Source organism: Tetrahymena thermophila (assembly GCF_000189635.1).
Source record: "Tetrahymena thermophila SB210 genomic scaffold scf_8254592, whole genome shotgun sequence".
NCBI classification, from domain to species: domain Eukaryota; phylum Ciliophora; class Oligohymenophorea; order Hymenostomatida; family Tetrahymenidae; genus Tetrahymena; species Tetrahymena thermophila.
Window position 1 is genome coordinate 585,005 of NW_002476363.1, and position 27,396 is coordinate 612,400.

The 27,396-nt window shown below is 21.5% G+C and overlaps 10 protein-coding genes across 10 annotated transcripts; 5 read left to right on the plus strand and 5 right to left on the minus strand. All coding sequences in view use genetic code 6, as the record gives it.

The window, feature by feature from the left end:
* Positions 1-1,427: 1,427 nt before the first annotated feature.
* On the minus strand, positions 1,428-2,996 carry TTHERM_00717810 (hypothetical protein; the record flags this gene model as incomplete). The annotated part of the gene is made up of 1 exon (XM_001015100.2): positions 1,428-2,996. The coding sequence occupies one exon, from the start codon at positions 2,994-2,996 to the stop codon at positions 1,428-1,430; it is 1,569 nt and encodes a 522-aa protein (XP_001015100.2).
* A 726-nt stretch (positions 2,997-3,722) lies between these two features.
* TTHERM_000717819 (hypothetical protein) lies at positions 3,723-5,087 on the minus strand (the record flags this gene model as incomplete). Its single annotated transcript, XM_012798353.1, has 1 exon — positions 3,723-5,087. The coding sequence occupies one exon, from the start codon at positions 5,085-5,087 to the stop codon at positions 3,723-3,725; it is 1,365 nt and encodes a 454-aa protein (XP_012653807.1).
* Positions 5,088-5,438: 351 nt separating this feature from the next.
* On the minus strand, positions 5,439-9,371 carry TTHERM_00717820 (hypothetical protein; the record flags this gene model as incomplete). The annotated part of the gene is made up of 3 exons (XM_001015101.2): positions 8,936-9,371; positions 8,608-8,760; positions 5,439-8,554 (listed from the first exon to the last, which is right to left on the minus strand). The coding sequence occupies exons 1-3, from the start codon at positions 9,282-9,284 to the stop codon at positions 5,439-5,441; spliced, it is 3,618 nt and encodes a 1,205-aa protein (XP_001015101.2). The 5' UTR covers positions 9,285-9,371.
* Positions 9,372-9,836: 465 nt separating this feature from the next.
* On the plus strand, positions 9,837-10,043 carry TTHERM_00717830 (hypothetical protein; the record flags this gene model as incomplete). Its single annotated transcript, XM_001015102.1, has 1 exon — positions 9,837-10,043. One exon carries the CDS (start codon positions 9,837-9,839, stop codon positions 10,041-10,043), a length of 207 nt encoding a protein of 68 aa, XP_001015102.1.
* A 735-nt stretch (positions 10,044-10,778) lies between these two features.
* On the plus strand, positions 10,779-11,832 carry TTHERM_00717840 (C8orf37-like protein, putative; the record flags this gene model as incomplete). The annotated part of the gene is made up of 5 exons (XM_001015103.3): positions 10,779-11,099; positions 11,171-11,319; positions 11,382-11,471; positions 11,531-11,642; positions 11,707-11,832. 5 exons carry the CDS (start codon positions 10,779-10,781, stop codon positions 11,830-11,832), a joined length of 798 nt encoding a protein of 265 aa, XP_001015103.2.
* A 563-nt stretch (positions 11,833-12,395) lies between these two features.
* Positions 12,396-13,229, plus strand: TTHERM_00717850 (lipase family protein; the record flags this gene model as incomplete). Its single annotated transcript, XM_001015104.3, has 1 exon — positions 12,396-13,229. One exon carries the CDS (start codon positions 12,396-12,398, stop codon positions 13,227-13,229), a length of 834 nt encoding a protein of 277 aa, XP_001015104.1.
* A 4,590-nt stretch (positions 13,230-17,819) lies between these two features.
* TTHERM_00717870 (hypothetical protein) lies at positions 17,820-18,095 on the plus strand (the record flags this gene model as incomplete). Its single annotated transcript, XM_001015106.3, has 1 exon — positions 17,820-18,095. One exon carries the CDS (start codon positions 17,820-17,822, stop codon positions 18,093-18,095), a length of 276 nt encoding a protein of 91 aa, XP_001015106.3.
* Positions 18,096-18,968: 873 nt separating this feature from the next.
* TTHERM_00717880 (hypothetical protein) lies at positions 18,969-21,191 on the minus strand (the record flags this gene model as incomplete). The annotated part of the gene is made up of 1 exon (XM_001015107.3): positions 18,969-21,191. The coding sequence occupies one exon, from the start codon at positions 21,189-21,191 to the stop codon at positions 18,969-18,971; it is 2,223 nt and encodes a 740-aa protein (XP_001015107.2).
* Positions 21,192-23,018: 1,827 nt separating this feature from the next.
* Positions 23,019-24,867, minus strand: TTHERM_000717889 (hypothetical protein; the record flags this gene model as incomplete). Its single annotated transcript, XM_012798354.1, has 2 exons — positions 23,019-23,071; positions 23,187-24,867. The coding sequence occupies 2 exons, from the start codon at positions 24,865-24,867 to the stop codon at positions 23,019-23,021; spliced, it is 1,734 nt and encodes a 577-aa protein (XP_012653808.1).
* Positions 24,868-25,178: 311 nt separating this feature from the next.
* Positions 25,179-26,825, plus strand: TTHERM_00717890 (hypothetical protein; the record flags this gene model as incomplete). The annotated part of the gene is made up of 1 exon (XM_001015108.1): positions 25,179-26,825. One exon carries the CDS (start codon positions 25,179-25,181, stop codon positions 26,823-26,825), a length of 1,647 nt encoding a protein of 548 aa, XP_001015108.1.
* Positions 26,826-27,396: the final 571 nt, after the last annotated feature.

Here is a 27,396-nt window from a genome sequence, read left to right on the forward strand (position 1 = left end):
TGATTATAAACATTTGTAACGAAAATTAAGTAAGTGTTTTGTATTTTCATTAAATTAGTATCCTTTTTCAAATCTTTTAGATAAATATAATATCCTATAATTAATTTCTAATTATTTTTAAGTTAATGAATGAAAGGTGTAAGTTTTCTATTTCATCTGTAAGGATGAATGTAAGCATTATCAAATTAATAAATATCAGATTGCAGACAAATGGTAATATTTTTTTACTTGAATTCAATCGATTAATGAGTGAAAGGAATATTTAAATAAATGAGTTTTAAAGTACTCATAGAAATCAATTTTAATTAATAAATAAATAGTAAAAAAAAAAAATAGTATCTATCATAATATTCAAATAAAAATCTAACCAGCTTTAATTAAACATTAAACCAATTCTTAAGAGTTTTTTTTCAAATTAATAATCAAAAAACGGTATTTATTTCATTAAAAAAATAAATTTATTTTTCAACAGATGATTTTTCATATTCTTTTTTATAGTTGTGTTAATTTTCTCTGAAATGAAATTAAATAAATTATAAATAGAAATCTATTTTTTTTCAAAATTAATTTTTTTATTTAATATTAAAATTTTAAATAATTTAAGAAAATAACTTTAAATGCCAAGCTTTCTTTTATATTGATTGGTTAATTGATGTTTTAGATTTAAGCAAATAATAGCAATATAGTTATTTATTTATGAAGTTTTTGATTTTTATTGAAAATAAAAACATTTCATTTTAGAGGAATACAAATGTGGATTGGATTCTATCTATCTAGTATTTTTTGATATATATCAATCAAATATTCTTTAATCATTAAATTTTTAAATAAATAATATAGTTTAAATTAATAGTTTTTAATTATTTTTTTATAAATTTGAAGCTAATTTTACTAATAGGTTTAAATTGATTAAATATTAAAAGTTTAATTTTTTTATTAAATTAAATAAATTCTTTGAAATATTTTTATTAAGAGTTCATAATACTAAATTTATTTGAATATCTAGCTAGCTAGCTAGCTAGCTGACTTATACAAGTTAAAGCTATCAATTCAGTGATTATTCCTCTAAGCTAAAATTTTAAATTTATTTTATTTTTATTAAAATCAATGTAATTAATTAAATGGAGCTTAGTAAAATCAAACTTGTTAAGCAAATAAAACTGAGAGATAGCTATTAATTAATATTTATCTACTTCAGCAGATAAATTAAAATTTAAATAAAAGAAATTTTAATATCAAAAAGATGAATAGGTAAGTAAAATGATTAAAATTTAGAATTAATTAATTATTTATTTATAAAGTGATAAGAAAAGCCAAACAATTTAATATAAAGTAACATTTATTTATTTATTTATTTTTATAATTTGTTAAAAAGGATTTAATAAGTAAGCAATAATATTTTAGCAATTTAATGAATTAATTAATATTCATTTTCTTTTTTTTTAACTGAAATTTGTTTTATAAGTTGGAGAGGAGCTGTCACTAATTTGTTCTGCACTATCTATTTAAATTACTAATTTACGTTTAGTTAAATACTTATTATTCTATGGGGTTGAGTTTTAAGAAACCATATCGGAGTATGGAGAAGAGTCTAAAAAATTATTTGAATCATAGCCTTTATCCTTATTGAGTTGTTTCAAAAGTAAATAAGGATTGTTGGAAGGAATTTTTTATTTAGTTTTTATACAATGCTAGTACTCTTTTAATTAGTTCTACAAATACAATTCTTTTGAATATTCTTAATCTACAAAAATAAAATTATCAATCTCTGGATTTTCTTTTTCTTTGACATCTCCCAATTTTGTTTAGCTTTTCTAGATTTGATTAGCTTAATTTGGCCATTTTTTAATTTCTTACAAGCATTCAAAGTAAATTTCTGTGAACTCTCTTTCAGATGTTGGTTTATCTTCAAAAAAGTCAATTTTATTAGTCTTAATGATATCAAATATTTGTTTCTTTTTTTAATTGTATATTTCTTATTTATAAGTGGAATCTTTATCGAAAATTTTCTTTAAAACAAGATTTTATTCCCCTAAAGAGTATTTTAGGTTAATTTGAGATATATTATAATTAGCTATTTTTTTTAACATTAATATGACAATATCAAACAATCTTTCTTGCTCTAAATCTTCTTCAAAATAATAATACTTAAAAGAGTCTTAATAATTTATATTGTCATTATAAATCTTATAAAAATAAACACTATTATTTTTCATGTGATATGCTGACCCAACATACACTGTCGTTTTAAATTATTACTCTTCGATGTCTTCCTCCTAGAATTACTCTTATAAAATATTTTTATTTTGACAAATCTAACTTAATCCTTATTTATTTTATATTTTTGATTAAAAAAATCTATTATTTCTTATTTTTTAACTGCTATTATAATTAATTGTTTTATCTTCATCTTAATTTTCATTGTCTGATTCTATAATAATTATATCTGCTTGCTTTTATCTTGAGTTTGATTCTTTTTCATTGTTATTTTTTTGCAAATATTAATCAACAGCAGAATTTTTAAGTTAAGTTGTCTATTAATTTTCTTCGCATTCGCAATCTTCAATATTTTCTTAGCTTCTCAATTAATATTCCTCATTATTATCAATAAAAATATTTTATTTTTTAATTAATGACGATTATATCTACTCTTAATGAGCCTACTGAGGTGAATTAAAGCAATTAGGGTCCTTGATAAACACAATATTTTAACTAATTTATTACTATAATAATTATTACTCATTTTTCTTATGAGCTTAGTTTAGGAGGGTATACAATTCTTAAACACTATTTATTAGCAATCTTAACGACGGGCTTTAATTTGTATCATTGTCATCATTATAATCATTATTATTATTATTGTTACGCATTTCATCTTATTGTATCAAACATGAAGCAGAATTTATTTATGCCAAAATTTAACTCTAAAATTATTTAGGATCATACTATTAAATATAATTAAATTATTGGATTATTTTTTAAATTTTATTATTCATTTTAATATTAATTATTTTATAATAAGCAACTATTGTTCACCACACTTGTTCTTTTTTACTTATTTTTGTTTTTCTCTTTAATTAAATCTTTAACTCTTGATTAATCAAACAATTTTTTTATTAGAATATTGAGTTCATATCCTTATTTTCTTCTCTTATTTATTATTAGGAGATAGAAAGAAAGAAAGAAATAACAAGCATACAAACAAACAACTAAAAAACCAAATAAAACAATTAAAAATAGATAGATATCTTTTTAACTTATTCCTTATTAAAGGGCATCTTAATTAAAACAAAGAAATGTTATTTTTGTAAAACTGAGTTCCATTTCCTAAAAAATAATAATTAATATTTATTTTTAAGAATAATAAATAAATATATAAACAAATAATTAATTAATTAATTTCATGAATCTTTCAAACATACATTCATTCATTCATTAATAATATAATTGTTGATTATTTTATATTTATTTGTGACTGACTTCTAAATGTATTCGAAAACAATTTTTAATCATTTAAAAAAAAGAAATATATAGAGATGATTTTACTCATTTACGATGTTATGTCTGTCTTTTTTTTATTATATTTATTTAAAAATCAATTTATTTTTTATGTTTGTTTGTTTATTTGTTTGAAATGTTTTTCTTCTTCAAAAATAAAAAATACGAAAGAATTAAAATGAAAGTATGTTGTTTGTTTGTTTAAAATTTGATAATTAATTATTTCATGTGATATTTATTTCAACTAATCTTTTTGTTTTATAAAAAGATTGATATTATTATCTTAATGGTTAATTGTAATAAGACAATTAAAAATCTAAGTGCAAAAATACTATTTAGCTTAAGGTCTTTATATAAGGTTGTAATACTTTGATAGGTATATCAATGTATTGTATTCTTTAGCTTCTAATGATTAATGTTTTTATATTTCTAATATATTCCAAAGACTCTGCAATTTAAATAATAGCCTCTAACTATTAAGAATAATTTAAGTTTATTGTTATTTCTTACAAATTAGAAAATTAAATGAGAGATTTGCAAAAAAAAATCATATTTAAATCATGCAAATCTAAATTTACAAAATATTTTTACAAACTATCTTTACACTCCATTTTATTTTAAAGTTGATTTATTTATACAGAATCAGGCACAGTCAAAGTTAGAGCTAAACACTTCAATAATTTTCTACTTTAAATAGATTCATAGACATCACTGAAACCAGCTGCATCTAAGTCATTATTTTTCTTTATGTTCAAATTAAGAAACTCTAGCATGTCTAGCTATCTTATACATTTTGCTATACTTTATACTCCTAATTATCCAATTTAATTGAAATAGCCAATTTATAAGCTAAGCATTTTTAATTATTCCTTTGAAGTCTAGATCCCCTAGCAAATTCTTTAAATACCCAAATCTCCAACATTTTAAAATTTAGCTAGTTTTATTTTAATACCTTATAATTTCTTAAGTTATACTAAAGTGTCACCTAATAATTCTGCTCCTCTTTAATTAACATTTATGCAAAGAGATAAATTTTGTAAATTTGCAAGATTTTTAAGTCCTTCTCCAAAATAAACAGCTTCCTGTTCTCCAATTTAAAACTAATAGGGTATTTTTACTTCAAAATCTTCTAGATTTGGGAAGCAGCTCAAAAATTTTGATAAATTTTAAAAATCAATTACGCCCACTAGTTTTTCAACATTTATGCTGAGTTATTTAAAACAAAATTCTCTATTTGATTCGAAAAGTTAGCGTCCATCACTCCACCAATCAATAAATAGACATTCACTACCTTCAAATTTTTCTATTTATTTTTATTCATCACAACTTAGATATTTTAAATAAATTGCTGCACATCTTTATCTTTTACTCTACTATCTTTTTTCCTACATCATGGAACATTTATAATATTAAAACTTTCGATGTTATAAATAATGAAGATATCTTTATTTATTAAAAGAATTCATGGATGGTTTTGGCTTGCTTGCTTGCTAGTTTAGTAAATAAAAAGAATTAAAAATATTATATTTTTATTTTAATTGGCAAGAAACTATTTCAACTTAAAATCTACTAAATAAATATACAGTCATACATACAATCATACATAAATGATCAAAAAACAAAATACAAAAAGCTTTCCTGATAAGAAAAAATTAAATTGAATTTCAAATTGGCTTTCTATTTCTTAGAATTCAAAATTTAAAATTGGAATAGAAAAATATTTTAATAAATAAATAAATGATAACACTCTAAAATTTAAAAAATAAAATCTTTTATGAAATTTGTTCATAGCAAATATTAAAATCTAATATAAATAAATAAAATGCATTAAGTAGTTTTCATTTAATAAATTTAATTAAAATTCCAAATCAAAATATTTCTGCTAGAATAATAATTAAAATTTCCATTAGAATAGTTAGAAATTAATTAATTTATTTTCTTCAAAATCTAAAATAAGAGTCCTTTTCTAATTACTTGTTTTTAAAATTGAGTTTTTTATTATTGGTGGAATTAGAAGTAGCAGAAATAGTAGATATTGGAGAGTTTGAATTAGAGGGTTAGTAGTAAACTTTAGCTGGCATTTGAGTAAAGATTAAAGCATTTGAATTCTCATTGCTCTACTTAAAGTTGTTATTTTGAGTGAAAGAATGAGAAGTATAAGATCTAACTTTTGTTTTTGGGCTTTTTGTGCTATCTTTCTTTTCTTTTGGTAATTTTTAAAGCTAGCTTAAATGCTAAGGGTTATATGGGCCATTTAGAATATTGGACAATGTAATATCCTTATTTGTTTAATCAATAGTTTAACTGTTTTCATACTAATTAGGGTAGAAAGAGTATGCTATTTAGTTATTTCCTTTGCTATTATCATTTTCTTACATTTATTTCTTTCCTTGTTAACTCTCATTATTTTAAATGGTTTCTTTTATTGGGTTACTATACATGCTACTTTATTTCATTTAATTAGTTTATTTATTTTAAACATCTTGCTTTGGAAAAGTCTATTTTATAATTTATTTATTTTCTTCCCCCCAAAAAGGAGTTAGATATTCATTTTTTTTAGAGTTCACACTATTTATATAAATTTCAGTGCTAAGCTCTTTTATAGACTCACCATATTAATCCCTAAAGCTTTATGAAAGCTCTCTTCTCTTAGATATTTTAAACTATGCCTTTTATTGAAAGCTGGTATTATTATTTTCATTGCTGTCTTTGGGTTAGTGGTGAAATGTTGGTGAAAGACTTATATTGATTTATTAAGTATGCCTACTTTTTGATTAAGCACTTTAGTTTCTTTAAACAGACCCATTTGAGGTTATTCTGAGATTTTGATATTCAATGCTAGGAATTGTTGGTTCAATAGAATTTTTCCTATCAATAATCTCTTAACACTCTTTAACTGATTGTTTGCCTATTTAATTACAAAATCGTGTTGGGATTTTAGAATCGTTGATTTTTTTGTCATTTTCATAATCTATGGTCTTATGAACCTTCTAGACATTATTTGCATCTTGCTAATTATTAATAGGTAATCTTTCATGCTATAATTCAGTTTTACATCTTTAAATCACCTTGCAATATTCTTACTCATTTAGCAGCTTATTTTAATGAATATTAGATATATCTTAGAATATTTTTTATTATGAATCATCTTACTTTGATTCATTATGATTTGATTAGCTAGGTAGTATTTTTACTCTTCTTTTAATTTATTTATTTTAAGCTTTTGCAATATCATCATGCAGTTAATTTTTTTAATCATTATTTATATTAATTGTCTCTTATTGTATAATATTTTTATTTTATAATTATTCTTCTTTCTTAAGATTGTTTTCCTACTAAATTTCTTATTTAAGTGTTTATTAAAAGTTGTTTGAAGCTGCGTTTTTCTATTTTAATGTTAAGTTATTTGCTGAAATATCTTCAAATTTATACTCTAATTCATTATTATCATCAGCAGCGATATTTTAGTTTTTTTATATATCGTTATATTTGCTATTCTGAATTTGTCTTTCTTTTCTAAGCTACCTAAGTTGAATTTATTATATTTTGTTCTTTTTCTTTTGGGGACTTCCTTTAAAAACAGATTCTTCCTCTTCTTCTTATTCTTCTTATATTTCTTCTATTTGATTTTAGGTTTAACTCTCATCTTGAGTATCTTGAATATATTAATTTTATTTGCCAGTTTCTTAAAGGCCTCCTATTTAAATATTATTTTATTCTGCTTTTATCAATTTCTGTTGATTTATTTAATTGCTTTAAAGTTGCTTTTGTAATTCCTACTGTTGCTGTTGCATTTTTTTATCAAGTTATTGCTATTGAATTTACAAGTAGGTAGTTTGCATGTTAAGTTATTGCTTGATAGCATCTATTTAATTTTAACAGAACTAAGGACTGCTAGATTTTATAAATTACTCAGAGATTTCCTATATAGTTATCTTCTTTCCTGGTATTACAACGTTAAGTATACCTAAAGGAGGTTTATTTTAGTTATCAAGATTATTTTTTTAATCAATTTAATCACCATCGTTTTCTATTTTACTGCGTTCGTCTAATGATGATCTTTGTTCCCTATTAGTTTTTTAGCTACTTTAACTTTTGCTTTCGTTTTCATTAGTTTACAAATTATTCTTATTTTAATTTAATTTAGAAGAAGATATTATTAGCTCATTTTATTCTTTAAAATAAGCAGTGCCTTGACCAAAGTTTTCTTCTGAGTTTTTTGTTGATTTTAATTTTGATATTTTCTGCTATGCAAAAGACTGATTCTCGTCTGTAGTAGTAGTAGACATTTTAGCATTTAAATCACTTTTTTATAAGTTCGTATTTGTAACATTTAAAATTTCTTCTTATTAAGATAATGATTGTTTGTTAATATTGCTTTAATTTTCAATTTCATTAATCTGCTTGCTGATACCAAGAGAGTATGCTAAAGCACTTTTAGATTTAGTATATCTCCTACTTTATTTTGCTTCATTCAATTCTTATTCTTATTTGTTACTTTAATCAAAACTTTTTTATTTAAAATACTATTTTTCAGGAGAAAATGAAAAAGGAGATTAAAAGCTTATTTGCTGTCCATTTTATATCTCTTCTATATTTTTAATAAGCCATTCTTCATCTTATAAAGTGCAATCTTCTTTTGAAATTCCTCTCATATTTACAGAATCGTCTGAATAATCCATCTCTATTGGATTTTAACAGCCTATCTATGTTAAAGTATCTTCATTATTACTTTCTTGTTATTCATAAGTAATTTGTTGTTGTTCCTTATTAATTGTATAGCTTGAATTTTATATTTATAAAGATTTCTCTAATGAACTTTGCTCTAAATTTTTAAAATAGTCTTCATTATACTTTTCAAGGTAGTCCTGATATTTTTTATCTTTTTCTTAGCAATTTTCTTTATGTTTAATATTTATTTTCATTCCTTTGCATTCCTAATTTTTTAATAAATGAGATTAAGTCAAGGAACTTTTAGGCCGAGCTTTTTCTGCAAATCTATCTTTATTTTAGCAGTTTGATGAATTTCCTCTTTTGCAATGCTACTTAAGTTATCCTAATTATTTAAAATAAATTCATCAATCTAAACTCTTTTTAAAATGATCTTACTGCTATTTTAATTGCATACAACAAAAGAATTATTTCCACTGCGCAATGTAGTAACTTAATTTGCATCTTAATAAATTCCATTTGCTTAACTCTAAGGATCTTTATCATTAGCAACTGTAGCTGCCTTATTTAAAGTCTTTTAACAGTTGTAAACTATTCATAATGATAATAAGAATAATCACATTTTAAAAAAAAAATAAAATATGCTGGCTTGCTTTTTGTAATTTATCAGTTGAAAGTTTAAATTATAAATTAATTAATTTATCATGTAATTTCTAAGAAATTTGAATTAAAAATACTTATTTATAAATTATTCTAAAAGGATTACTTCGATAATAATTTCGCTTTATTTAGTTAGCAATAGTGTTCAAATTAGATGACTTGGGCTGAAGAGAGTCTTATAAACATAATTTGAATGAAGACTTGTAATCTATTTAAAGAATTTAGCATAAATAATCTGATCTTTTAGAATATTTTGGTGGAGCGTATTTGTTAGCTTCTAGCTCATGCATGCACGATAATATTTTTATGAGATATTGTTTAAATTACTCTTCGTCGCATTCTTCCTTAGTATAAACCTTAATAACTCTTTTAAAAAGAACAACTACCAGAGCCTCAACACATTTATTATAATTAGTCTCCTACTATCGAGTAGCAAAGCCGCTGTGAATAGTCATTTCTTTTAAGGATATATTCACGTTATTAATTAAAAAGCAGCTATTTATTTAATACTTTTGTTTGATTTTATAAAAACACTAATAAAACCCATCAATCCAACAAAATTTTTTATAAATTAATTAATTAAAATATTCTCAAGTTAATTACAAACTGTTCATTAATATTTATTTGTGTGTAAAAAATTATACAAATTAATTACAATAATAAATATCTTCTCTTAATTAATTTTTTTCTTCTTTTCTTGTCAATTAATTTTGTAAGATAAACAAATTAATTAATTAATTAATTAATTAGATTGCTTCATTTTAATAAGATTATCTGCTCAAAAGAAATATAAATTATTAATTTAATAAAACAAATATAAAAAACTAATTTCAGAAAGAAAAACCAAAATCTTTCGAAAGATAAAATATCTAATGGGCATTCCCATTAAAAACAAACATAAAAAAGAAAATATTTTTGACAAATATTTTCTAAGTTTTTTAAAAGGAAATATATTTTTAATGCATTCTAAGTAATGAAAGTTTTTTAAACATACCAAAAAATAAATAATGACCTCCAATCCTATCGCAAAAGTTTTTAATCTTCATGAATGCAATAAAAATCAATTTAAAAATCCCGGAACCGCTCCCTCAGAGCAATTCTCTTCCGACTCTTATCTTACAATGTTCTTGAATTTATAAAAAGTATTTTTTAAAATAAAAGCTAGCTTAAAAAACAGAGCATCTTCATCACCGCCTCCATCATCATAGACCTGAAAAAAAAATTAAAAAACAAATAAAAAATTTGAATAAATTTAAAAATAAACAAATAAAATTAAAAATAAATAAATAAATTAAAATTAAACAAATAAAAAATAAATAAATAAAAATATCCAATTAAAAATAGATAAATAAATAAACAAATAGATTAAACATAAATGAATAAACAATATAAAATACATAAAATTAATAAATAAAAAAAATTAAAATGAAAAATTATGTTCAGTCAATATGTTAGAGGAAATATTTGTTTTTAATTTTAAACTAATTATTTGCATAAATTTAAATTATTTGTTAGATGCTGTTGGAAATTGTAATTTAATCTTCTAATTTTTTAATATTTCTAAATAATTAATTTTGTAAGCAATTAGAAAACCAAATAAAAATTTAATAAATTTCAAATTAAAAAAATATTTTGAAAAAGAATATTTTTTACAAGACAGACTTGTTACTTAATTAATTAATTTTATATTTAAAAATAAGTAAAATGAATTTGTGGATCAAAATTATATTTCTTGTTTATGACTCATTCATCTACTGTTAATTAAAATTTATAAAAATATATTAAATAATTAGCTTTTAAAAAATTAAATATTGAAGATTTATTTCCAAATTAATTTTTAAAAAAAGCATAGATAGATAGATATTAATAGTTAGCTAATTAGTTAGTTAGTTAATTGCCTTTTAAAATATAGGTTGTATTTTGTAATAAAGCTAAGTTAACAAATAAGTATGAACGTAGACGATTTGCTAAATCAGTTAGATGACCTTGATTTTTCAAATATGAATGTCAAATAAAAGCAATAGGGAAGCTAATAAAAAAGTACTTCAGCTACTGGATCATTTTAATAAACATCTTATCAATCTTATGACCAAAAGCTTACAAGCGTTAGCAATTAACCCAATACTAACTCTACATTAAATAAATATAATCCGTTTCAAGAAGATGAAGATTACTTTAAACCTACTTCAGTTCCAACAAAGCCATAAACAAGTTTATAAAAAGATTAATATATTTCAAATTAAAGCTATAAGCAATCATCTAATGATAATGTAATATGATTAGTTTATCAATAAGTTAATTTTAAATCTCTCTTTCTATAACCTATTATAATTATTTTAAGAATAAAGGATTAGGAGATATTGATGATCTATTAGACATTCTTAATCAAGAAGATTATAAAGTTTAAAAGGGTTAAACAAAGGTAGCATAATAAGATATTTCATAGCCAATTAAATAGAGTGATGCTCCTAAAGCTAATCAAAAGCTAACGTATTAATTTGATTAATATTATACGATATATGTATGATAATAGCAAATAATTTTAAAAATAGAACTTGCTTGAATCCTTATCTTTGTAATGGTAATTCAGATTATGCAAGTGACGAATTTAATATGAGAAAAAGAGTCTGTAATGCTTTAAGGTAACAAACATATTTTATAAATTAAAATCTAACTAAATTTGTTGTACGCAATTTAAAAGATGCTCTTTATGTAATATAATGATCACTAAATTAGTTGATTATAAATGGGCTTAGGATGCAGATCTATTATTCTTTAGGAATAACTTCTCAAGAAAAGAAAAATTGATTACAGTAAAATTTATATTGTTATTCAAAAATAGAAAATATTTATTTGACATACGTTCATATAAAATAGAAAGCCATTAGCGATAGCTCATACAGTGCTTATTCTTGTCAGTGCAGAGGTACTTCTGTTAATAAATTAACTACTCTTGCCGAGTGTAACATGAAAGAGTGGCGCTGCACTGGACACTTCGACTGAAATAAAAAAATAAACTTTAAAAAAATATTTTAACAAATTAATTTATATTAAACAGGCTTTTTATCATTTTATAATTTGCTAATAATCAATAAATCTATCTTAAAAGGATATTAAATATAAAAATAAAACAAACAAACATTTCTCCTAATTTTTAGTCAATTTTACTCAAATCAAAGTACTGTTTTTAAAAATTATCAATTAATGTTATTTTCAATAATTAAACAAACAAACAAACTAATTAAAAATCTATTTATATATATTTATTCTTTATTTGTACTCGAAATGCTATCAGAATATCAAACTAATCATTAAAATTTAATGAATTAATTGTAAATTTCTTGTGATGTTTATCTTTGTTGTGATTGTAACAAATAAGCATATTTGATATCATTTTCACATAAATCGCATCATGCTAGTAACCACCACCAATAATTTAATTATACTAAACTAATAAAAGAATTTACCAAAAAATCTTATTTTCGCATATGTTTATCATCAAAAAAATAAGCAAATCAAATAAATAATAAATAATACAATATAAAAAATAAGATTAAGCTTTTAAAATGAGAAATAAATTCAGCGGTTTAATTTTATTGTGCATAGTTTGCTTCGTATTTTGCGAAATAGAATAGCAATATGATGAAGGGCTAGCTAAATCTTTTATGCACTACGCAGCTACTGCAGGCTGCGGCTCAACTAGAATTTAAGATTGGAGCTGTTCTGTTTGCAGCTATAACTAGAATGTTACAGATATTACAATATATTCAAGTGATAAATTCTAAACTTAAGCTTACACTGCTTACAGTCAAGCCGATAACTAAATAGTTGTTGCTTTTAGAGGGTCTGTAAACCCAAGAAATTACATTTCCGATTTTTCTTTCACTCTTGTCAAGTACCCTTAATGTCACACCAAGTAAGACAATTGTAGAGCTCATTTAGGTTTTTGGAATGCTTACAAGGGATTTAATAATTAAACTCTTTAAGATACTCTAAAGTTGAAGAATAAATATCCAACAGCATCAATTGTCATAACAGGTCACTCATTGGGAGCAGCCATAAGCATTTTTGCTGCTCTTGAATTAAAAAATTATGTCCATATAGATTACATTTATAACTTTGGATAGCCTCGTATTGGCAACAAAGCTTTTGCTTTATATATAATGAATGAATTGCCTCAGATAAAGAGAATAGTCCATGATAAAGATATTGTCCCTCACTTACCTCCTCGCTTCTTAGGATTCCATCATGAGAGCTAAGAAATATGGTATAATGCTAATTTTACTTCTTACAAAGAATGCAATAGTTCAGGTGAAGATCCTAAATGCATGGACTCAGTTATCATTCCTTCTATTAGCTAACACACATTTTATCTTAACGTAACAATGGAAGCCTGCTGAAAGGTTAATTTAATCAGAATTATAAATATATAAATTAATCAAAAATATTTATTTTAGAGGAAATTTATTCTAAAAAAAAATTATTAATAATTTTATATTAAAAATTATTTTATGAGGACTAAAAAATAAAATTAATTGCATTAATTAATCATCAAATTTTTTCTTAAAAATTATTTTTTAAATTGATTCTTCATTTAAAACAATTTTTATTAAAAACAAATAAAATAATTAATTAAATTAAAATCAAGTTTATAAATAAATCTATGAATTTTAACTATAAAAGCATATTTAAATATTTGCTAAAAGCTTGTATTTTTATCTAATTTTACTTTAAAATAGATAAAAAATAAAATAAATTTATTAATATGATAATATCTTAAATCCTCATAACTATATTATAACTTTTTTATTTAATTCCTATTTTTTAAAAAATTTAAACAAGAAAATATTTTATAATCTTATTGAATAAGTAGAATCTAATTTTATTTGAGGATTTAAGTTATTTTTTTTAGAAAAACTTAATTAGTATATTGAATGAAAAGTTGGATAAATATGGAAATAAACAAATATTGTTTGGGATATATCAATAAATCAACCCACCCTCAGTGATTTTACTGTATATTATAATTATTGATAGTTATTGTAATATTAATTAAAATAACACATTAATTGTAATATAAAAATATAAAATTAGAGAGTAACATTTTATAATTTTTAGGGTTTATATGTCTAAAATTAAAATATGGTTAACTAACTGTCTATTAAATAGATTTATTTTAAATTTAAAGAATAAATTAGTAACTTATTTTATTTTTAAATCAAATATTTCTTCTCATAAATTTGAATATTTTAAAATACAAAATTTTACCATTAATATAATTAATTTCAGATAAATATTTTTGGAAATCACAATCAGTCGATTACTATTACTTTAAATTATTTAATAAGGAATTCACATTCAGAGGGAGGGAAAATATAAATCTAAAAATTAAGTAAGTTATCAGTCATACTGAGAAACTGTAACAAAATGAAAATGCTTTCATATTATTTAGTGTTTGATAAAATAGTTTTCAAAAAAATAATTTATTGGATAACTTTGAGATCTAGGATTCGATAATTTTTTTCTAATCTGCTAAACAATTTTAGTAAAATATTAGCCATAGAAAATCAGAAATATTTATTGATATATTGATCCAAAATAAAAGAAATAAGCCAACTTAATTAATGACAAGTGTAACATTAAAATAAGAAAATATAAATCATATTTGATGAATATAAAAGAATTACGCTGTTAAAGTATACATTTATAGTTTATTTTACTTTCTTTAATTGAATTTGAAAAAGAAATTAATTCCATGTGTAATATTTTTAATCAAAGATAGATTCCCTTATAATTGATTCCATAGATTAATTAATTAATAAATAAAAAATAAACCAATTTATTAAACTTTCTATTGATCTATGCATTTTATAAATTGAAACAAAAAATAGAATATTGCTAAATGAAATTTAAACTAATAATTTGGTTAATATAAATTTTCTGGTCTTATACATGAACCAATTAATCTTCAATCGATTTCATAATTAATTAAAATGACAATTGTTAAATCCACAATTTTTTTTCTATTATTTAATTAAAATTGGATATGTGAAAATAGTAAATTAAAAATTCTATTCCAGTTTATTTTAAAAAATAAATTTTTATTGCTATTAGCAACTAGAACATACTCATAAAAATTATGTTATATTTAATAATTAAGACAAATTTATTGAAGTAATCATAGATAATTTTAAAAGAAGTAAATGTAATGAGCAGTATATTATTAATTTGTCAAAGCACTTTTGTTGAGAAAACTATTTATTAGTTTGATATGCAATTAACTTGCTTAGTTTAATTATCAAACAATTAATTATTAATCTATTAAAATTCCATTGGAAATTTAATTTGATCGAATGATTGTTTGATTGTTTGTTTGTTTGTTTGCTTTTTTTTTTTTTTGGTTGATTGATCGATTAGCAAATTGTAAATAAATAAAGAACGTAATTAATTAATATTGACAAAAAACATAAGCAAAAGAATAATTATAGCTTAAGAAAGTAAATAAATAAATAACAAAATCAAATAAAAAAGAATATCTTCAGTAAATACCTCTTTTTAATTTGTATAGCAAAAGTATTCTCCAAATCATTTTAAATAAACATTCAGGCAGGCTCGATAAAATGAATATATAAGAGCTATAAAAAGTGCAATAAATCGAATCTAATTCGTTCATTACTTGTTTTGAAACATTTGCTATGCCTTTCTGTCTTCAGTAATATTTTAAAAATATATTTTTAAACTTATTTTCTTCAACTTGTAAATTGAAATATTTCTAAGCATTGAAAGCTAAAGCATTAATCACTTTTCTTTACAAATTCTTTCTTTCTTTTTTTTGCTTTTGTTTCTTTTATTAATCTTAAATTTTGAGGCACTCCTTCCTTATAAATAAATACATGAAATGAACATAAAAATATTTCATTTTATAAATGAATAAATAAATATATCACTCTTCTAACAAACTTCCATCTTTAATATTTATTTTTTTATTTAATATTAAGACTGCTCTTGCTTCTCTTGGCCAACTTATTTGTGATGGCTTTAGTTTTTATTTAGATCTATAAACGCTTAAAAATATCAATGTCAGCATTCTCAAAAAAGTTGATCATGCTTTACATGCTGGCATCTTAAACAATATGTAATTAATTGCCACTCTTTTTCATTTTAATTTGCAAATTAACATCTTGCTATGCGAAATAAAAAAAAGAACCAAATTACTGACATTTATTTATTCAATAAAAATAAAATTTTCAACATCATAATATTTTTTGCGTTAAAAATAGTATTTGAAATATAAAACATCTACAGACCATATAAATAAACCTACTACGTAATGTACTGGTTCTAAAATGTCTACTACTGCTATTTAGTTTATTATTTTTGCCTTAAAGTTATTAAGTCTTATCAGTAAGAAATTGTTATACAAAGGAAACATATACGAGTTATCCTTTATATATTTTGGTTTTCTTATACTTGCATCCTTATTTTCAACTTTGTACAAGATTCGATGAACCCATAAATACTCTGCAAATGTAATTTAACTTGTTGCTTACTTAATTTAATATAGAAGTATAAGACATTTAATACTATTCATTCTAAAGAAGAAGTTTAATGTCTGATTGCAATAACTTACTTACTTACTTACTAACAATATATTTAAACTATTATTTAAAATTTATCTAGAGAGTATTTTTGGATATACAAGAGGAATCAATTTTATTTTAACTTTAGGCTTTATAATATTAGGTAAATTTTGATTTGATCTATGCATAAAATATATATTCATTATTAGTTTAAATTTCTTTCATCAGTCAAAAATTAATCAATCAATGAATGACCAACTTACTTTTTTCTTTTTAATACTGATTATTTTAAATATTTTTTTCAATAATTAGGAAAGCTATTATAAAAAAGAGTTGACACAATAATATATGTCTCAGGCGTAGAAAATGAGTAGCTTTATAATAAATAAATGGAAAATGTTTGGTAATAATTTTAATTGGTTTTACAAATTACAAATTAAGAGTTAGTTAGATAATTAATTTTAATAAAAATAAATAATAACAAAAAAATGATATTCCATATTATTCAAAAATATTATGCTTAATGTTACTTAATTTTTAATAAAATAGACTTTAGAATTTTTTCAATATCTTACTGATTGATTATTTATTTATTTATTGTTAAATAGAAAAATTAACTTTTCTAAGTAGATTTTTACTAATTAATTTATTATAGGAAACTCATAAAATGGAGCGTAGTTGGATAGCTATTTAATTTAATTGGTACAACATATTTAATACTTAATGATTACCACTGTACATTTGTCCCTTATGTAACTTTTGCATTATTAATTTCATCTTTCATAAACTTTTTGCATATAAAACCAAAATTTAGGATGAAACACAAAGCGATTACTAAATACGAGTTTATATGAATAGCTTAGTTGTTATTTTGTATAGAATAGTATCTTATTTTATACTAATTATAGTCCCTTTGAGGACATTTTGGGTTAAAAACTACCTTAATTACAATAAAAATCTGAATGTAATTTTTTATTTCTTTCTTGATTCCTTTTTATTTACATCAAATTACTTAATTAAGTTACTGAATATTTTATGGGTATTTTTAATTTCATATTTTTTAAAATAAATCAAATAAATTAAAAAGGGGGTCTAAAATATCTTTTTATTGAAAATCAATACTAAATACCTTTAAAAATAGTTTCTTCAGACTATTAAAAAATCTAACGGTTATGATTTCTCCCCCTTATAATTATAAAATTTATAAATAAATTATATAAAATAAATTTGGGATTTATATAATATTTAGAATAATTTTATTATTTATTTAATTATTTTTAATAATAATTTATTTATTCTAAATATATTTTGAAAAAAAAGGATCAATAATTTATACTTATTTATTTATTAATTTATTTATTTATTTTACATTAATCATACTTTAAAAATTTTATAAAATAATAGGATACTATGTAGAGCAGCTTTGATGGAGACAATCAAGCTACATTTTTTTTTAGAGGTTTAGGCCATAAAAGAACCTAATACGATGCCTCTGTAATTAGCAATAATTTAGAAGAATAACTAATAAAAGATTCTTCACCAAATTAAGATTAGAGCAACATATTTGCAAAATCAGATGATCATAATTACTCAGCATCCTACTCAAGTTTTATCTAATAGGATACAAGACTAGGAAAGAAATATACAAATGTTGAAATTTCAGAAACAAGGACTGTTGTTTTTTGAAACAAACAAACAAACAAAATACATTTAAACTAATTATGAATATGAGTGAATTAAAAATGAAATATTTGAAAATTGTGGATTGATTGACTGACTGACTGATTGATTGATTCTTTTTCTACACACATTCATTCTAATATTCTGAAATTTCAATAATAATTATATGAAGAAACTCCACTTTTAAAAAATATAAAATTAGAAACAAAAAAACATACAAAAAAAACAAAAATTATTTATTTTATTAACAAATTAATTTGTAAATATTATCTATCCATCCATATGTCCATTCAACCATCCATCCATTTATATTTTAATAATTAAAAACAAAAAAAACTTAATAAATTAAAATTTCTATTACTTTAAAAATTAAAGTGTTAATTATTATTAAATTTATAAAAATAAAAAGTATAAATCTTACTTTTAATTATCCAAAAACAAATTTAATCACTAAAAAAATATGAAAAATATTATATTTATTTATTTAATTTAATCTCAAGCTCCTACATTTTATTTCTTATAATTATAATTAAATGTTAATGAATAAAAAACTACCAATTTTTTGATATTTAATTAGCATTTTATAGAATCTAAAATTTATTTTTAAAATAGTTTCTATCAATAAGATTATATAGTTTTAGCAAAATTAATTGTTAAATGTATATATTGTTTTTCATTGACTTATCTTTATTATATGATTAAAAAAATTTATTTATTTATTTATTGAATAAATAAATAATTATCAAATATTATTAACTTTATTAAACAAAAAGTTTAAATCTTATTTTTAATATTCGAAAATTAAGTAGAATAAGTAATAAAATATTCTATTGAAAAATAATACTTATTTATTTAATTAATTATTAATTTAATTTAATCTCAAGCTCCTCCATTATAGATAGTATAATTGCAATTAAATATTGGTTAATTAAAAACAACCAATTTATTGAGTTTTTTTATACATTGAATTTAAAGTATATTTTTTAAATCAGAGCTATCAATAATATCGTATAATTTCAGATATGTTAATTATCTATTTTTTATCAAGGAAGAAACAAAAGGTTCATAATCATTACATTTTTTCTTTTAAACAGGTTAATAATCCAAAACGAATTGTAATTCTAATCCTATAAATTATCTTTTATTTAATAATTCTTTCAGTAATTTCAATAAAAAGGATTAAGATGTTGTTTATTCAATAAATTTTAATTGCAATAAATTCAGATTGTTAAGCTAGTTTAATGAACTCATAAGTAATTTAATATTATTTTCACTAATTTAAATATTAATTTGTAAGTTCAATTGTCTAATGTAGGCAAAATTAGTGAGACCATTAAATAGATTTTAAATTACTGGCTCTGTCTTTGCTTTACTTGGAATTTATGGACTATCTTTATCCTCATATTATTAACAAATCTAATATATGCTTATTGTTTGTAGTTGTTGTTTTATTTGAGATAAGCTTTTCGCCATACAACTTATCATCATTGGACTTAATTTTAGATTTTTCAAATTTTTAAGATTTGATATACTATCAGCTAATTCTGCGTAACTAATATTAAAATTCCAAAAAATATCAAGCTCCAATCTAGTTAAATTTTTTAAAAACAAAAGACTCTTAGCAATTAATTTAATACCCTTGTTTGTTATGTCCAAATATCCAAATTTTAATGACAGGTGATTTAAATTTGAATCTAACAATGGATATAACTATTAAAATAATTAATCTCCTTCATTGTCAAATTATTTTTCTGATAAATTTCCAAAATCTATCTCAAGATAACATTTAGATAAATTGAATTCAAATAATATTTTGTTTAAATATATTGAGAGTTTTTGATTATTAATTTGAAGTAAAATTAAATAAATTAAATTTATATTTGCTTAGGCACATCTTATATGTAAAGTTTTAAGACTTTACAAAGTTGCCAAATTATCCTTTAATACTTTCACGCTTTCAAGTGATAAGTGTTGTTGATTAAAATTAATATCTAAGTCATATAAGTTCTTAAATTTTACGTTAAATATATGATTAACAGTAGTTTAATCGAGATTCTCATCGTTTATAAATAATTATAATTTTTATTAATTCTAAAAGCTCTTAAATATTTCTTTTGTTGTTTAGTTTCTCAGTTAGCAGTTATTTAAGTAAAAGTTAAATACTTCTAAGGTTTATATTTTTTCTATCTATTATCCCAATATTTTAGCATTATTCTCATCTATCCTGTTAAAAATATTAATACTAAAACGTTTTAGTAAAGGAAGATCATCAAAACCTTGTAAAAGATTTGGTATCAATATAGAAGGCAAAGAAATATTTAAAAGAGTCAATAATTAAATATTTTTCCAAGTAATAAAATATTAGTTGATCTCTTCCTTAATAATCGAATTTATGCTTAAATCTAAAGTATTGAGATTACAAAAGTTCGTAAAAGCTTAACTCAATGTTTGAATATCTTGAGGCGAATATATTTAGAATTTAATGTTAAGAATTTATAGATGTTATAAATTACATTGACTTAAATAAATAAGATCATTTGATAATAAATTCTAATTATATTTAAATACTTTTAATTGTTTTTAGAATTTTATCAAAGGTATTTCTTAAAAATAAGACTTATGTCCATCCTCAATTTAATTATCTAATTTTTTTGAAATTTTTACTTATTTGAAGCTTTCCAATTAAACTAAATCTGTTTTGTTTTATTCTTGCATCTATATTTCTAATTCTTCTAAAAAGTTAATTTCTTGAAATTCCTAAAATTATATTTCATTTGAAATATCATGCAAAGTCAATTTTTTAACATTTTAATTTAGTTTTAGACTTTCTAAAATAGTTTCATAAATAGATTATTGCTCAATTTTTAATTATTAAGCATCATCCATGCTAATTATCTTTACTTCTTAAATATCTTAGTCTTATTCTATTTATTTATTAAGTCCAATAAACTAGGATTAGTTGATAATGTTACCATCTCTATTAACTCTAACAAAGAATATATTGCTTTAATTATTTTTTTTTAAAGAAATCTTAATAGCGTTATACTCTTAGTTTTGTTATTATGAGTTATAATATGCTTTTTATAAAGTATTTTTCTTCATTTTTTTATTAAATCTAATTTTTTAATTTATTTATTAATGTTTATAATCAATTTAATAATGTGGTTTTTGGTAATCATTTAAAGACTTTTTTATATATATAAATAAGAATTAATCAAGTCTTAGCGTTTCAATCTAATACTCACAAATTCAAAAGGCAATCAATTATTTCTTGTGATTAAATTTTATCAAATAGGCTGAACAAAAAAGTTAAAAATGTAAACTTAATTCATATTTATTTTCAGCGATAATTTTAAGATATAAAATAGGAATATATATAATCTATTATAGTATTCTCTTTATTTATAACAAAAAAAATACTAAATAAAACTCATTTAGATTTTATCAAATCTATTAATTTAAAATTTAGACTTAAATTCTATTAAAATACCTATCTATCTACTTAAATATTAAAATTCTTAATTCTATTCAATTTATTCATTTAAAATTAGATATGATTAATTTTTCAAAATAAATCTACAAATCATTAAAAAAAATTAAAAAACCAAGAAGTTTCTAAAAATACATTTGCTTTATATTAAATAACAATTTTAATATACCTAAAATTTCATTTATCCATTTTATATTTCAATATTTAGCTCACAAAAAAACTTATACTATTCATTTAAATATATTTATGATTTTAAATTTGTTACAGTATATCTAATTGGTATGAATAAATTTTGAAAAATATAAACTAAATTAAAATTATAATCAAATTAGCTTTTTTTAAGGTCTGTCTATAAGATATATTTTATAATTAAATTAATTAATTAAGAAAAAATCAGGTATTTAAATTTCTATTTTTGTCTTTTAATATCAAAAATTAGTTTTTAATTTCAATTATCAAACCTTTTTTTCTATATTAAGTTCACACAGACTTAATAATTAAATTTTAGTTAATTTTTTTCAAATAAATAAGGTTGGTTGAATGTACATGTTAAAAAATGTAAATTAAATTAAAATTATTATGATTTTTGGTAAAATCAAAAGATATATTTTTTTTTAATTCAAATAAGAATAAAAATTTATTTTTTTTTAAATTTAAAATGAGAAAAATAAACAATTCAATTTAATATTCTAAATTTTAATACAATTAATTTATCTATGAAATATATTCATTCATTCATTCATTCCAATTCATCTATACATCCATTCTTTTTTAGTTAAATTATGATTATAAACCAAAATTTATTTTAATTTACTATACATTTCTTTAACAATATAAATTCTGCTACCTACCATAAATTTAACAAAATTTCAAAAAATATATTAAAACAAAAAAATTTTGCTATCAAATTATATAATTCCAATATAATAAATTTTAAATATTATTCTCATAAGCAAATATATAATGAATTAATCAATCAATCAATCTGCAGCTAGCTACTAATAAATAAATAAATAAATAAATAAATAAATAAATAAATAAAGATAAATAAATTCTTTTTTACATTAAATTAAAACAAATAAATTTAAAATATTTAGGAAAGTTATTATTTAAATTAATAGTTTAAAACAGACAGAAAATATAAATTTTTGCGCATTAAGATCTTTGAAATCATTAATTATTAAGTTAAAAATAGGAAAATAAATTATTTATCAATTATTTTAAAAGTAATTAAAACAATTTTTAGAAACATAAAAATTTTTCTTTTCATAAATAAGCATGTATTCATGCATTTATTCATGCTTAAAACTTATTTCAATTTATTTAACTTCGGATTTATTGGTGTACCAAATATTTTAATTTTCTTTTAAGAAAAGATAGCACCATGTTTCTTGCATGAGGCTATTTAACAAAGTTAAAATTTAATGTGTGTAATTAACTCAAAGTAAGTAATTCTTAACAAAATAACTGTCCTTATTTTATACTTAAATGGCTAATGTGTGAATAAAAATAATTTTTGATTATATTTATTTTTAAATATTCCAAACTCTTTAAATTCTTGAAGATTATAGCCAAATCTTAAACATTCGTAACACTAGTATAATTACTTGCTAATTTAATGATAACTGATTTTAGGTTTTTACAAGATTATAAACTTTGATTTAGAAGAGTATAGCTATTTATTGGGTTTTCTACACTTTGATACTTAAGGTAGAGTTTATTTAAAAATTTTGAATTTTCTATACAATATGCTAAGCTTTAAAAGTCATCAAGCTCGAAAAAAAACAGCTCACCAAAATCCAAGTGTAAATGAGTTAGTTTTGTTAGATTTTATATTGAATTAAATAGTTCTCCTACTTTAGGCTTAAATTCATATTTCTTTATAAAAATCAAAGTTACTCTTAATATTTATAAATTATTTAGATACTTAATCCCTTCACTCAAATAGTTTACCACCTCTGTATTAAGAACATTTTGGTACCCTACGTAAATACTGAGTTCCCTTAACATTTAGCATTGAGATAAACAAGAAAAATCTATATACTTTAATTGCATACCACCAAATTTATTTTATTCTGCAAAATGTAAATCCAATTGCTATAAAATTGAAAGGTCAGGCAAAATACTCATTACATTTTAAAAAATAGAAATTTAAGCATTATTTCTTTAACCAAAATAAAGCTATAAACTTTCTAATTATTTTAAATTTTTTAGCAAGCTTATTTGATCTGAATATTAATCTGAGTTAATTTTATTTTCATGACCAATAGCAAACTTAAGTTTTTTTAGCTTTTCCAAGCAAGAAATAGAGCTGTAAAGGTATTAAATTCCATTAATTTAAACATCATTTTCTTCCCCAATGAATAGATTTAAATTAGTTAAGTTTGAGAGTGAGGATAAATTTTCAGCAATCTTTATTGCTCCTTTTTATCCAATTCCATTCCTTTACATTATAGTAAATGATAATTCAACTAGATTTTTCTTACCATTCAAACTTTCTCCTAATTTGCTACATCCACTTTCATTTATATTATTGTTAGAACCAAACATCAATCTAAGAGTTTTTAAATTGCATAAATTCTTTAAACCATTAGCTATTCCTTCTGCTCCAATAGAAGCAACTTAATTTTAGCTTTCTATTTCCAAATCTAAAAGCTCCAAATTACTTAATTGACCTATTGAATCTCCAAGTGAACACCACCCAGCATGCTCTATTTATTACATTTTTCCTATTTTAATTTGCAAAAACTTCAATTTAATTAAACCAGAAATACCATCAGATATACAAATTAATCCCTCAGATTTTATTTTTTTTTTAGCTGAAAAATTTAAGCTTAGTTCCTAAAGATTTATAAGATTTTTCAAACTTTTACCTATTGATTAAGCTCCCTTATCTTCTATTTTATTACCATACAATATTTAGAAATTAAGCTTTTCAAGTTTATTTAAATTTCTTATTCCTTAAAATATAAACCCTGTTTCAGGTGAACTTATGCAATTAGATTCACAAATCAATAACTCTAACTCACTCAATTATTTTAATTATTGCAATTCTTAAGCAAAATCCTCAGCGAATGCATATGCTCCATAAAAAGATCTAACAGGTATCAAGACATTAATTTTTTGTATATCCAAAATTTTACTAAAAGAATTTGTTTGAATATTTTTTCCATTAAAATAACTACTTTATTCATTTTTGTTTTGATAAAGTACAAATTCATACATTGACTAAAAGTTAAAATACCTGATATCATCTTTAAATAAGAAATTAAACTAGTTTTAACTCATTTTTTTTTTATTTTTTATAATTATTTATGCTTGATATCTTAATGAATTAATTAAATTCAATCATTAAATTTTAATTGTTCTTTATGACTATTTATTTCTGTTCAAATACTTTCATTCAATATCTATCAAATTAATAATTATGACTGGAAAAATGATAATTATGTGGAATTTAATAGCACAAATTAATTAAATAATTATATGCATTGAAACAACATACATACATATATATTTTGTTTTTGATCAATATATAAATATTATAACATTTAAGCAATAAATAACAATATATTTTATCAATATAAGCTAGGGAGGATATGGGCTTCAAATCTCCAACAAGCTAAAGCTTTTAAAAAATAAAGCTTGATAATCTGGATAACTACTCATAATACTCTTTTAATCTAGAAAAAGTAAGTAGTAGCGGGACTCCGATGGTAAGAAATCACTCTAATAGCCATATTTCTAACACACCATCAAGTGTTTATGTTAGAGAGTAACTAAGCTAATTTTAAAATAAAAATTCTAATAAATTCAAAAAATTGAAAGAGCTAACAATGTCAGTTAATAGCCCAACATATTTTTAATCTTTGTCTACACCTTAAAATCCAGTTTATTTAAACACCACTGCAAGTAATAGCTTGCTAAATAGCGAAACAAAAAAACCATTATTCAAATCGCCAAATTTAGTGTAACGATAATTAGCATCTGCATCTAAGATAGTCTCAGTAAGCTAAGTATAGCTCGCAAGAGGAATTCCCAAGAAGATAGAATTTATTACAGAAGATATCAATTAAGCAACTATAAACTCAGCTTAAAAGGAGTTATCAAGTGCTACCAAAAGTGAGAATCAATAGGAAAGCTTTTTTACAAAAGAATAAAAGTAGAAGCTTAGCAAACTGAAAAAAATGTACAAAAATATTTAAGAGCAATAGGAAGCAGAATTAAAAATAGCAAGCAAATTATAAGAAGAACTAAATTAATAGGTGTCAGGAGATAAAAAGGTTTTTTATGGTCCTATTGAGGCTGTACATGAGTTTGAAAACTAAATTATAGGAGAAGCTGCACCAATGTATTCTGCATCTCCTTCGTTAAACAAAAAAATAATAAAGCTCCATACAGAATATGTTCCAGACGCTATCATGAACCCTTAATAGCAGCTTTAGTAGATCCATAATTAATCTTACACAGCTTATGAAAGTGTTAAATAAAGCAGAATAGAAAGTGCGAAATTATACAGAAATGCTGTTGCCTCAATGAGCAAGTAAATAAAGCCAGTTTCGAAAGAATTTGAAGAACTGAAGTAAAAATTAAATGGTAAACATACTGACTAGATTGAAAAAATACTAATAAAGCTTAGTATCATAAACATCGATAAAAACTAGAGGCTAAAAGATAATGCAAATAATTAAATAGTATTTGACAAAATGATGACAGAAATTTGCAAAAAGAGGGAGAAAGTAACTAAGCATTCAATTGCAAGAACTAAAGTGAAAGAAAAGTTGAATGAAGAGGACTTGAAAATTAATTATGTGAACATACCTAAGTTTGATAGCAACTACAAAAAAGATTTTTTTGTACTAGATAACCAAACTGTCTAAAGATATAGAAAATATCCAGATGATTTAATAGACTTAATTTAAAGTTATAGTCATGGTTAAGAACAGCTTATTGAATCACTTAAGGATCAAAATGCTCCATGTCTCTTTGACATAAATAAATTTTCTGAAAGTGAGTTTGATCCTTATTTCACAAATATCTACTTAAAAGAAGTAATGTCCAAACATCTGATCTTCAAAAAAGGATAAAAATTAGATTTCTTTGGGAAAAAGCAAATAAAAAAAAGAACAATCGAAGATATTCTAAATAAATTTAACCACCCAAGTTAATGCTCTTCTTCCTTTGATTCAGAATCGTCATTTTATTATTTATCAACAAATGAATAGCTCATAGAGGAAGAAAAATGAATGATAAAAAAGATGGTTTTTTTTTAAATAAAAACATATTTCAAAAGCCTAATTAAACAAAAAATAAATAAATAAATAAATTATCACAAAAAAATACTAATTAAATTTATAACTAAATAAGTATTCAAAATACCATAAATTCAATATTTGCTTTACACATAATTATTTATATTTATAAGAGTAAATAAGTATTCACTTTTTTAAAAGTCTCTTTTACTCCTGTACTTAATTCAAAAATTAAAAATCATTAAGAATTATATTAAAAAATTTAGAATATTAAGGAATTATTTATTTTTTTTGAGTTATCTTTTTAATTATTTTTTTCTCCAAGTTAATCCTCTTCTTCCCTTGATTCTGAATCGTCATTTTATTATTTATCTACAAATGAATAGTACATAGAAAAAGAAAAATGAATGTAAAATAGATGGTTTTTTTTAAATAAAAACAAATTTCTAAAACCTAATTAAACAAAAAATAAATAAATCAATAAATTATCACAAAAAAATACTAATTAAATTTATAACTAATGTAAAATAGATGGTTTTTTTTAAATAAAAACAAATTTCTAAAA